At 47.8% G+C, this 11,799-nt stretch overlaps 1 protein-coding gene across 1 annotated transcript in view; it reads left to right on the plus strand.

Annotated features, from left to right (window-relative positions):
- LOC119374202 (radical S-adenosyl methionine domain-containing protein 1, mitochondrial) overlaps positions 1-3,025 on the plus strand; it is a 16,441-nt gene extending 13,416 nt beyond the window's left edge. Inside the window, exons 9-10 of the mRNA XM_037644259.2 lie at positions 1,296-1,399; positions 2,828-3,025. Of these exons, the coding sequence (XP_037500187.1) occupies positions 1,296-1,399; positions 2,828-2,918 (195 nt within the window). The 3' untranslated portion in view covers positions 2,919-3,025. The remainder of the gene's footprint in view (positions 1-1,295; positions 1,400-2,827) is intronic.
- The last annotated feature ends 8,774 nt before the right edge of the window (positions 3,026-11,799 follow it).

Genomic DNA, 11,799 nt, shown 5'->3' on the forward strand with positions numbered 1-11,799 from the left:
TTGCATATCGCTGCTGTTACCACAAATAGTTCCTTATAAATTGCAGCCATTGTTTCTCACAGTAACAATTCTAATTTCATTACCTTAAAGAACTACGACCTCTCTGGAATTTGCTGGATTTCTGTGCATTCATGACGAATTTCTTCTGTGCTTGTGCATGATTCGCCCCCAGCATTAAAGTCTTATATGTCAAGCACTGCTGTTGGCATAGCGGCAGAGTGGATAAATTAATTGTTCAGCTTTTGCCTGACCTGTGTGCATCTGTACATCGGCATGCTACTTAGTTCATAATTGAAATGCAGTACCTGCTTGCCACATGGAGCTGGTCGTCCCCAACTAGTGTGCATATGGTGTTGCGCCGCAGCCAGTGGGAATTTAGGTGCCATTTTGTGGGTGCAGACACCAGCATTTTTGCTCTTGCATTTGAAGCTTTCGTTTCAAAAACCCCTCGCTTATTTTGGAAATCAAAGCTACAGATATATCGTAAACACCGCCATGCTCTATAAAGAAAGTTCTCGCATTTTCCTTTGAGAACTACTGTATTTACCCTCATAATGGTTGCACTTTTTCTTTAAAAAAACCGATGCCAATTTACAGGTGGGATCATTATGCGGGGCAATTTTTTCTCGAAAATAAGTTTGAGCACCAAGAATGTAAGAAGTTGCAGGTCGAATTCTTACGATAGCTATCATGGACATAACCAGATATGAATGTTGGGCATCTTTGTAATAAATGCACTACATGAATTGCGCACTGCCCCTTTATTTATCTCTCATTTTGTAGCTGACACCTAACTTGTATTCATAGCCTGAGTTCTCGCTGCCATCGCTGCAAGATTTATTGTCGAAGCTGGTAGTGTTTGCGCTCAGAAAATTGTCGCGGTCCCACGCAAAGTCGTCAATTCTTACACCTGGAAAAACAGTGCAGCATTGCCTGGTGCATTGTACTCGCGCCTGATAGCACAAAGCATTTTTTGAGCACCTGTAGGGCTTTAACTTCTTAATGTAGTGCCGCTACAACCGATGAAATGGCATCATGTGGTATGTTACCCCTGCTTGTAGGGGTCATAATTCCTGTAGGACGAACGACCATTAGTGTGAAAGATTGCTGACATGATCATCACTGTGTAGTCTATGTAAGACGCTTGCTTGTTTATAATACTCAGGCATAGCAAGGGGCCTTTAAACTTTGTTGTATTCAATATGCTGATTGAGTGTAGCCTACAGTTAGTTGACAGCTGCGCCGAGGTAGTGGGAGAAGTTGTAATTCTTGTTGCGCTATCTGTTTTTCCCAAGGACTGGCGAGTTGTGTCCTGTGGTGTCGGCTTGGTCGACACCTTTGCCGGCAGTGCTGAAACGGCACGGCTGCTCGATGCTGGCCTGCTGTTGCTTGACGAGAGGTGAGCCAGGGCTGCCATCAGTTCGCATGTTTCACTGTGACCCCAAAGGAAAATGGAGGCAGAAATTGAAAAATTAAATACAGTCGCTGACCATTTATTCAGACTCGGCGGGAACCGCCGAAAAGTCCGAATAATAGGGAGTCCGAAAAAAAGGATTCACCAGAAAAAAGCACTTTTATTAGCCCAGCGGCTGGGAAAAACTTGTCAGTACGTGTCTGTACACATGTACACTTATGCCTGACCAAAGTCTGCCTGTATTTCAGCCAATGTTTGGCCACCCCTGTGGGTTAGCAATAGCACTGCAACGGCCTACGCTAAATCCGCATTTGAGGGCTGTGGTGTGGGAGGTGTGTCATCATGGCAGTCACTGCCACATGTGCTGGTTCGAGTAGCTGACGGATGATCTCATCGCCCAACTCAGCGAAAACTCCCAAGCAACTTCCACCTGGTGAATAATCGCCGCTTTTTTCACCATCATCAGGGCCTTGTAGTTGCCGTGTTTCTTTAGTTCCGACGGCGCACATGGAGTGGGCGTCGTTGGAGCAATTTCAGCAGATCAGGCCTCGCACGCCAAGCAACAAACAAGGGAGCGAGACACAAAGCTCGGGATGCAGATCAGGCCTAGCCACAGAAACATCTGACAACGCAAACCCTCATACGCCAAAAGGAAACGACGTTGGGTAGTTGATGTTGCAGCGCTTCTGTTGTCGTACTCTCTTTGTCCGAATTAGGATCCACGTCGTACTCGTATGCGCTGTCATTCACCTCAAACACTGCACCGAGCCGATTCCAATCTTGGCTTGGCTTGGCCTGCTGTTTGGCCGTGGTAGCCGTTTGATGGATACTTGACTGGCCATAGCCAAAAGGCAACCGTTAAGTGTAGCCAACAAACATAGCCTTTGAGATCGGTAATTTCTGTGTGGATTTTTGACACTGGCACAATATCCGGTTATAGCCAGTGCAACATTTCAGTGCTTGCAACCTAGCAAAAGTATTGCAAACATTGCTGACAGCTTGTCATGGCGTTCAACGTCGCACTCGATCAGCCAGCCGAAGTCCGAAAAATCAAATGGCGGACTGTGGGGCGTCCGAATTTTCGGCCATGAGTTTACATTACTTTAATGGCACGAGTGGCGGTGCTGCGAAGGTGTCCGAGTAAACGAGCATGTCCGAATTTTAAGCGTCCGAATAAGCAGTTGGCAACTGTATTTGCACAGGCCTCGCTAAAAGCCTAAAAGCATGAACAAGTCAAAGACCTATTGTTTCATTTAAGAGTGTCATTGTAGTCTTTCGTTTTTTACAAATCATTTTGCAACTTATTGCCAGCTAGCTAAAAATATCAGCAAACGGCACGAGCTCGAATCTTCAACCGTTGTAGCGATGGGCAGATAGCGAAGATGGTGACTGCTGTGGCCTCTTTTCTTCCAGTTGCTTGCGTGCCACGAAAGCTGGGATGAATGTTGCGGACAGCCTGGTCTCCTCGATGCTGCCACAGCTGAGGGAGAGGACGAGCAGCTAGAGTGCCAAGGTGTTTCTTTCACAGATCCACATGACGTCTTCCCATCCACACGAGTGCAATAAGTGTTTCATCGCTCTGCGTGAACCGCTCGAGTGCAACTCTGTAAGTCGAAGCAGCTGTTTTGCATTTGTAAAGGCCCTGCCACACCTTCCAGACATGGCAAACGGTTTTGCATGCATGTGATGGCCGCGTTTTGTGGCGACTCACCGGCCATTGATTCCACTGCTAAGCATGTGGCGAGAATTCAATTTCCGGCACAGCAGCTGCAGTTCAACGGAGGCAAAATGCGGTAATACTAGAGGTGTGTGAATACAGTAGAATCTCGTTACAATGAACTTCGCGGGACCGCCGAATTTAGTTCGTTATTCTGAAACATCGTAGTATTGAAAAATGATGTCGGTAATTTAACACAATAACGAAAATCACGTACCTTTGCAGGAGGTGCACGTGTCGGGGCGTAAACAATAAACGAAAACACTGGGCACCGTGTGGAAAAAATTTACTGCTTAAAGAAGTCCGTTACAGTCGAACTCCGCTACAACGAACTCCGCTTCAACGAAATTTCCGATACATCGAAAAATTCTCGGTTCCCCGTCAACAGTCCATAGGAGTCAATGCATAAATATGCTTGCCACAACGAACATTTTTTCTGCTGCCGTTCCGCTTCAATGAAATTTACCATGCCATTCTGGGCTCAAAAATTTAATTTACTGTGCAATAAACACAATCTCGGACATTTTGGTGCATTTTAGAACATAAAAATACGAATTCAAAGTCTAAATCGCGTGTTGGCACCTCCAGAAACCGCCGCTGTTGATTGAGAATGGGGGTTGCCATTCCTTGATGGCGACGGCGATCGGACTGCCCTGCTTTCGCAACTGGTTTGAGTTGCTTCTTAGTCGCAGACAATCCGAAGCCAAAGCTCAGTTGTCCACACTGAGGTGCAATCGCGGAACGATTCCTTTTCTGATGCTTTTCCAATGCTTTTCATGCTTTTTGCTAGTGGTCAAAGCGACGGTACGTACGCGTTATCAATGCGAGCAGCCCTGGGGTGCAGTCGTGGAACGATGCCTTTTCCAATGCCAATGTTTTTCGTGCTTTTCGTGCTTGGCCAGTGCGACCGGTGGTCGGAGCAACAATTCGTCCACGTTATCAACGGGATCAGCCAGCCGCGAGTGGTGGATAAGAATAGCATAGAATAAGGTATAAGTCATCGCTCCGCGATAGCACGCCTGCATCTCGCCGTTGTCGGCGAATAGCTTGTGTTAGCGTATTAGTGTAACTGTGCAGTTTGTGTTGCGCGCCCGTGCCTCTGTTTGGTTCGTTCGCGGAAGCCGCGAACGTTGTTTCTGCGTGCTTTTCAACGTGACGTCGCTATGCATATACGAGAATCGCGTCGTGACGCTGCTGGGGATGCAAAGGAAGCAGCAGACACTTTTTGAATTTTGGAAATAAAGGTTTCTCTGTTCTACTAGCTCAGGTCAGCCATATTTTTTTCGATTTCACTACAACGAAATGTTCGCTTCAACGAACATTTTTCCGAGCACCGTCAATTTTGTTGTAGCGGGGTTTGACTGTATCTTCTTTTGGCGAGTAGAAAGCAGACGCTGGTGCATATATGCCTCCACGTCCGCAACCTTCCTAAGGATGTTATCGGGAGTACATCCTTGCAGCACCCTAGATACGATCGGGTCTTCTCAAGGAAGACCACAACATCCGAGCTGGAAATAGTCTGTTCCGTTGTCCCAGGCTCTGCATCTGCAGTGTCGTCCTCGTCACTACTAGAGCAATGCTCCCGCACTTGACTGATGATTTCTTCGCAGGTGAGCTCTGTGGACGTAGCCGTTGCGCAGTCGCTGTCGACGTAATCCTCGAAGGTTACCGCAGCGTCTACCGGGAGCTTCTCGGTAAGCTCATTCCACAGCTCTGGATCGAGCTCCACTTCGTCATCGCAGTCTCGTGGCGTAGGCTCGCAGTCCTGCGGCGCAAGCGAAGTCTCGAGAAGGCCTGCCTTTCGCCAGCAGTTGCTAATAGTGCTGGCCTTGATGTTCCACCACGACCCTGTCAGCATTTCTACGGCTTGACGGATGTTGACCTCCGTTGGTAGCTTAAGGGGGGAAGCGGGTCTTTGAGACCGAAAATCAGAAAAAAAATCGAATTTTTGAAAATGTTTTATTTGGATTCTGCCGCTACTGATGCATAACCTCGCCAATTTTCATGCGTCTTAGATCAGTATTTTAGCCGTGACAGCATTTTATGTGCCATCAGCGAGCTAAATTTTTAGCGATGAACGCGTAAAAAACAGGCTTATTCAGCGCCGCGCTGTTGCCGTTCTACGTTACCTACGGCAGCCATCTTGGTCGCATTCGAAAGAGCCGCGCTTTTTCTTTAATATCCCGCCGCCCTTGTTTCCGTCCACTCAGAATTCACGTAGAAAATCCGCGCCAAAAAAAGGTCCCTCCGCGTGAGCCTATTGGCACAGTGAGCCCACGTGACTAAATAACGCCTTCCGATTCGTCGGGCCTCCCGCGCTGTCTGCTACAGTGCACGCAAAGCGGCAAGTTGATGTCGCCGTGGTATAACTGTGTTGTCCTCGTCGATTTACGTCCGTAAAGTTCCAACCCGCGCAAGCTGGCAAGAAACTGGAGCAGGCGTTTTTATCATCCTCAACAAAGACTGCACGTTGCGGCGGCTTGCTGGCACGAAGTGCGCCGCAGCCGCCGGGAGTGAATTAGGCCTACGCTCTCGGCCGCGTTTTGGAACTTTGATCGTGGCGAAGCCATATCGAAAGTTGCGCAGCGCTCATAAATTCAAAAAAAAAGCGAGATCACGGCTCGGGTGCATCAGAAGCGCATCCAGCGGAGGACGGCGTGGTGGCGGAACGCGATTCATCGGTCGAAATGCCGACTTCACCTGTGTCGGCGGCCGCCTCGACGACGTCAGTGATAGGAAGCGTGGTAGAAGGATCGACACGACGTTCTTGACTAGCGCCGATCGTGCGCAACAGCAGGAAAAGACTGAAGATAATATCTCCGGCTTATCGGCAACTTCCGCTAGCGAGCGCAAGCTGCGCACGCTCGCAACAGCGTGCGAGGGCTCTGACCCGTCGGCGGCTAACTACGGCATCATCGACTTCTCCGCAATCAACAAACTGCTTGAAATGACATGCACTGGGGCAGTTTCGATTGGAAAATGTGATAAGCTACTCTCCTGGTGTCTTCTAAGGCATTTATTTGCAAAGTAAGCATTTTTACTTGTGTAGCGCTCCTTGAAGATACAGAGTTTGGTTTTTTGCTTTTTTCTCAGTTTCAATTTTTTGGCCACCTGTCATTCTTTTAGCGAGCGTTTCTCAGCTTTGGTACACTCGATTTTGATCATTTTTGTATTACTGAAAAGCTGGATATTTAGTGAGTGCAACAAAGTGTCATATGTTACTATATAAAGCGTAAGTTTTTACAAGAGAGTAAATAACAAAATACATTTTCTCTGTAATCGAATGGCGGACTTTGAAGCTTCATAACTTTTGTTGTAGGAAAGCTAGAACCATAAAATTTGCTTTTTGCACTCTTTGATAACTGTAGAATGCAATGACATTTAATTCAGCAGGATCCGAGTAGCCAATTTATTAAAAAGGTGATTAAACGAAATTTTAATGAATGATTAATTTAAAAAATTGTCGTAACGGCTACATAAAAACTGAGTTCATATTTGATATTTACACATGTAAATACATGATCACCGAAGTTTTCATCATCCTAACTTAAATAAAAAGATGCTTCATGTCAAAGTGCCTCTTCCCCCCTTAAGTCGTATGTTGATGAGAAGGCGCTGCACAAGTCGCTTCCGAAATTCGGCTTTGACACATCTGATGATACCCTGGTCTAAAGGTTGTAGCAAAGAAGTACAATTTGGGGGCAGAAATTCAAGCTGCACATTGCTCAACCGCACGTTCACCACATGTGCTGAACAGCTATCGACGATTAGTAGAACCTTCCTTTGTTTCTTCTTCATTGTGTCGTCGAGCTGCAGCAGCCACTGCGTGAACAGTTCTCGCGTCATCCACGCCTTCTTATTTGCCCGGTAGTCACAAGGCAACGAGACAACGTTTTTCAAACAGCGAGGCTTGGCGGACTTGCCAATAACAAGAGGTTTGAGTTTTTCCGTGCCCGTGGCGTTGCAGCAGAAGAGCACTGACACGCGAACTCGCGATTTCTTTCCGCCCTTGCATTTTTTGCCTTTAAAGTTCATTGTTTTGTCAGGCAACAGATTATAAAAACATGCCGTTTCGTCGGCGTTGAAAATGTCGTCTGGAGTGAACGACTCGACGATCTCCTGAAGGCGCTCGTTCCGCCAGGCAAACGCACTTTCAGCATCTGCCGCCTTTTCTTCCCCGCACGCGACTTGCCACACGATGCCATTCCTTTGCCAGAACCGATAGAGCCATCCGGCACTTGCATCGAAGCCGGAGGTGGCCAAAGCGACCACGAACTGTCGTGCCTTTTCTTGAATAATAGGGCCTGACAAGGGCACACCGTTGTCTGGCATCCTTAAACCATGTGAGGACGGCGTCGTCGACGATTTGATAGTCGCCCAGCCGCAAGCGTTTTCTTGAGGGAGCCAGCTGTGATTCTCGATGTAATTTCAAGATCTTCTCCCGATCCTTCAGTATCGTTGCCACTGTTCACGGCGCGATATCACGCTCCCTGCATATGTCCACTTGCTTTTTTCCATCATTCAGCTCCGTCAGAATGTCCACTTTTTCTTTAAGTGAAAACTGGCGTCGTTTCCTTTTAACGCTGGGTCCAGGAGAACTCATTGCCAGAAAAGCGAACTCGCAACGCGATCTTAACTTCGCGGCGCCAACCGTCAGCAACTAACAACATGGGGGAGAAGCAGGACTAAGCCTACAAGCGCTACGACTGCTCTGACCATGTGGCTCCGCCGCTGTTGCATGCATTTGATGCTCGCGTTGATGTCGACGCTGATGGGGCTGCACCCGTTGAGCCGGGTTTCCCTGCGCATTCTGCTGCAGATGATGATGATAGGAGTAAGCTTCGGGAATTTTCGTACCAAAACATCCATGGAAGTTCGTAAAACGAAGCATCTAGTTGATTTTGGGGTCAAATTACGTACGTTAATCTGAAATATTCGGTATTCTGAAATTCGTAGTACTGAAAGCTTTTTACATTGGCAGTATAAGCATTTTGGCGGGGATTTCAAAAAAATTCGTAAATCTGAAAATTTCGTTAATCTGATGTTCGTAGTAACGAGATTTTACTGTAGTAGCATCTTGATTTGCAGTGAATTCGAAACGAATAAGTCCTTGAGGTTGAATAATTTTGAAGCAAATACAGTAAAAGCTCATTAATTAGGATTTCATGGGACCGGAAAAAATGTCCAAATTAACCAAAGGTCGAAATAACGAATGAACAGGAAAAACAACATTAAAAATCAAGGTGGAGAAGCATACCTTTATTTGCTGAAGTGTTTTGTAATGGTCGTCTGCGTTTTCGCGCAGATTCCGGTTGACATTACAGTCAAACCTCGTTAATACGTAGTTGGCCGGGAACAACGTTTTGGTACGCACTAAGCGATGTACGAATTAACCGTCAGTGCCAGTTTAGCGGCTACTTACCGGTCAGAAAAGAACACCACAATCCTCACAAACACGCGCGCACACACGCGCAGGCACGCAAGCTTTATTTAGGGACGGGCAGCAAAAAAATCTGTGATCTTCACTTGCCGCCGTGGTGGCCTTGCCGCGACGACGGCATCTTCGAAGTCGGTGAGGCCGCGCGCCAGCCGGTCCATTAGGCCGCGCTTCTCGGCGAAGGCTCGCATCACAGTTACAGCACGCGCAGCTTCGGATAACGAGGGGCCGTCGTCCACTTCGACATCGCTCTCCTCCTCACTTTCGCTTGAATCAGGACGAGGTGCGACGGCGGCAACAATGTCGCTGTCGGAAAAGTTCGGAGATGTAACGACGTCTCCGTCCACATCTCGGAAAGTGCCGAAGTTCAACTTTTCGACTCCCTCACCTTGCCGCTCGAGCACCTCAGCAAGGAGGCTCTCGCAGTCTTCGGTGTCCTCACCATCCTCGTTTTCGTCGTTGCCTCCTTCTGGCATCTTGAATTGTGCTCGCGCGAAACAGTTCTGTATCGTTGCAGGCTGTACCTGCATCCATGAGTGCGCAAGCAGGTGTATAGCACCCAGGAGGTCTATACTGTACGTTTTGTCGCTCTCCATGGCGAGCAATATCCTCCGCAACAGATTTTTGCGGTAAATCTGCTTGACAGAGCGGATGATGCCCTGATCGAGGGGCTGGGCGAGCGCTGTCGTGTTGGGCGGCAAAAACAACAGCTTAATAGCAGACAGGTTACCCACATCGACATGCGACGACGCATTGTCGAGTACTATCAGTATGCTCCTTTTCTTGGCAGCAAAACGGCGGTCCAGCTGGCGCACACACTCCTCGAACAGCTGGGCTGTCATCCAGGCTTTTTTGTTGTGCTTGTAAACAACGCCGGATGGCAGCCGAGCGCCTTTGAAGCACCGCGGTTTTCCATACTTGCCAATGACCATCAGTGGCAGCTTCTCACTACCGGTCATATTTACGCCAAAAGCGACTGATATGCGATTTTTGGCATGTTTCCCGCCGCTGCACTTCTCGTTCTTAAATGCCAATGTCCTGTTTGGAAGCAGGCAATAGAAAAGTGCCGACTCATCAAAATTAAAAATGTCGGCGGCATCGTAGGCTGTCAAGGCTTCCTGCAAAACGGTGTCCTGCCATTCAACAGCGCCTTCTTTGTCTGCTGCAGCAGCCTCACCACAAACAGCCTTCCCCACGATGCCGTAGCGGGCTTTAAACCGTGACAACCAGCCGTTGCTGCAGGAAAAACCGGGGCAGTTCAGCTGATCTGCAAAAGTTTGTGCTTTTTCGGTCAAAAGAGGTCCGCTAACCGGCAGGTTCATGCTCCGCGCCTTTTGATCCAAAGAAGCAGGGCCTTTTCCACTTCGGGATAAGCAGAGTCTCTGATGCGGCACCTCTTCAAATTGCTGCCTGTGCCGCCCGTCAACTTTTCGCGAGCGTTCCAAATTCCGCACACAGTCGTCAGCGGCAAGTTCTTTTCGCGGGCTACCGCAGATTTCTTGGCCCCATTTTCAATGGTGCGGATGATCTCAAGTTTTTCTTTTACACTCAAGACGTGGTACTTCGGCATAATATGACGTTTTAGTGTGCGAATTCAATCGCACCCCTCGCGCACAACACAACAAGAATAAAAAAAAAAAAACACGACACGCCGCACAAGAAGAACGTAGGTAACGCAACACCACCACACCGCCGACACTGACCAACACTGCGGAAAACTGAGGACTAAAGACCGAATAAAGAAACGTGCTCGCTCCGCGCTGTTGAGCCGTTTAGAATACATACTTGGCTTGGATTGGAAAGCGACAGCGAATTCGCACCCCCTACCGGGAGCAGCGAGCCGAGAGTTCCTGGGTTACCAAAAACCGATCTCGAAGGCCATGCTTTTGCACAATGCGATCGGTAACAGCCGTACGCGCAGAAAATACGTCAACGTGGCCATGTTTTGACGTCACTATCGCTGGCTGTTGTAGTCCGATCGTCACAGCTAGTGTATCGAACGTCTGCCGCGCACGAAATTTTGCCGATTTTCGGCCTGTACATGGATAACGAGAACGAAAATAGTACGTACTAACGTATGTAACACCACAAGCGACTACGGCTTAAGCGGTCAGCCAATACATGGGGTTCAATGGAGATTGGGCGGGGGATTCCTCGCGACTACGTATAAACCGCAGTTACACATTAAGCGGGTACGTATTAAAGAGGTTTGACTGTACAATTTTTCTTAAGGGGGGAGGGAGGCTACCCCGGAGACCGAGCTTTTTTATTTCTTGAGATATCTTGGTGTAACTTTCAGGGTATGTTCACTACACTAAGACTTGAGAAACTGCAAAGTTTCATGAAATTGTGTTGATCAGTTCCCGAGTTACTGAGGTCTAACTGGGTGGTTCCCATGTGTGCCTGAGGAAGAGCCGGGAGAAATCCCAGGACATAGTAGAAAGCTGAAATTCTTTGTGGTCATCCCTGGATAGATATCCTAGGGTACTACAAAGCCTTTTTTTTTTAATTTCCCCTCCAAAAAATTTTTATGCAACTTTGTATTTGATGTAGCCAGTAATGACCAGATTCATCAATAATTAATTGTTTATTATAAATTAACGGCACCAATTAAAAAAAAAAGGAGCTTGTTACGCCCTTGCAAAGTCATTCAGGAACAGAATAAAAAAAAACTGCACGCAAATCTGATGAGCAGTTCTTGAGAAATCGCTTTCTTCAGCACCACAACTAGCTAAAAAATCCATTCTGAGAAAACGGACTTTGAAAGTTCAGTACATGTGTTTTTCTCAAAAAGCTCCTGCAGAGTAGCTTGAAGTGTCCTTGTGCACTCTTTGCCTCTTTTGTCTTCCCTCCATCTTCTCTAGGTGTTGTTTCGAATTTTTTTTTTCAACCGTAGGGCATCTTTTTCAACAGCTCGCTGGATGGCTAGGTGCCCTGGTCAAAGTCCAACGGTGTCAGATATAACTTGCGTTGCTTTGCAGCAGCCGGCGTTGTAACGCAGCACCGCTTCATGCAGAGCTGTTTCTACAGCAATCAAGGACGAGTGCTGCTCTTTTGGCATCAGCGACCAGAGAACGGAGTGGAATGACTCTGACGCATTCTGGGTCTTCGCTCCCAAGCAGCGCTGAAGAGACTCTTGCGAAAGGCGCTGGTAGATGGGAAACATAGCTTCAGCAGCATAGTCTGGCAGGTTGTGCTTGTGCCTGGGTTGTGGCTCACCCTTTGCTTCTG

Source organism: Rhipicephalus sanguineus, chromosome 11 (assembly GCF_013339695.2).
Source record: "Rhipicephalus sanguineus isolate Rsan-2018 chromosome 11, BIME_Rsan_1.4, whole genome shotgun sequence".
Lineage (NCBI taxonomy): Eukaryota > Metazoa > Arthropoda > Arachnida > Ixodida > Ixodidae > Rhipicephalus > Rhipicephalus sanguineus.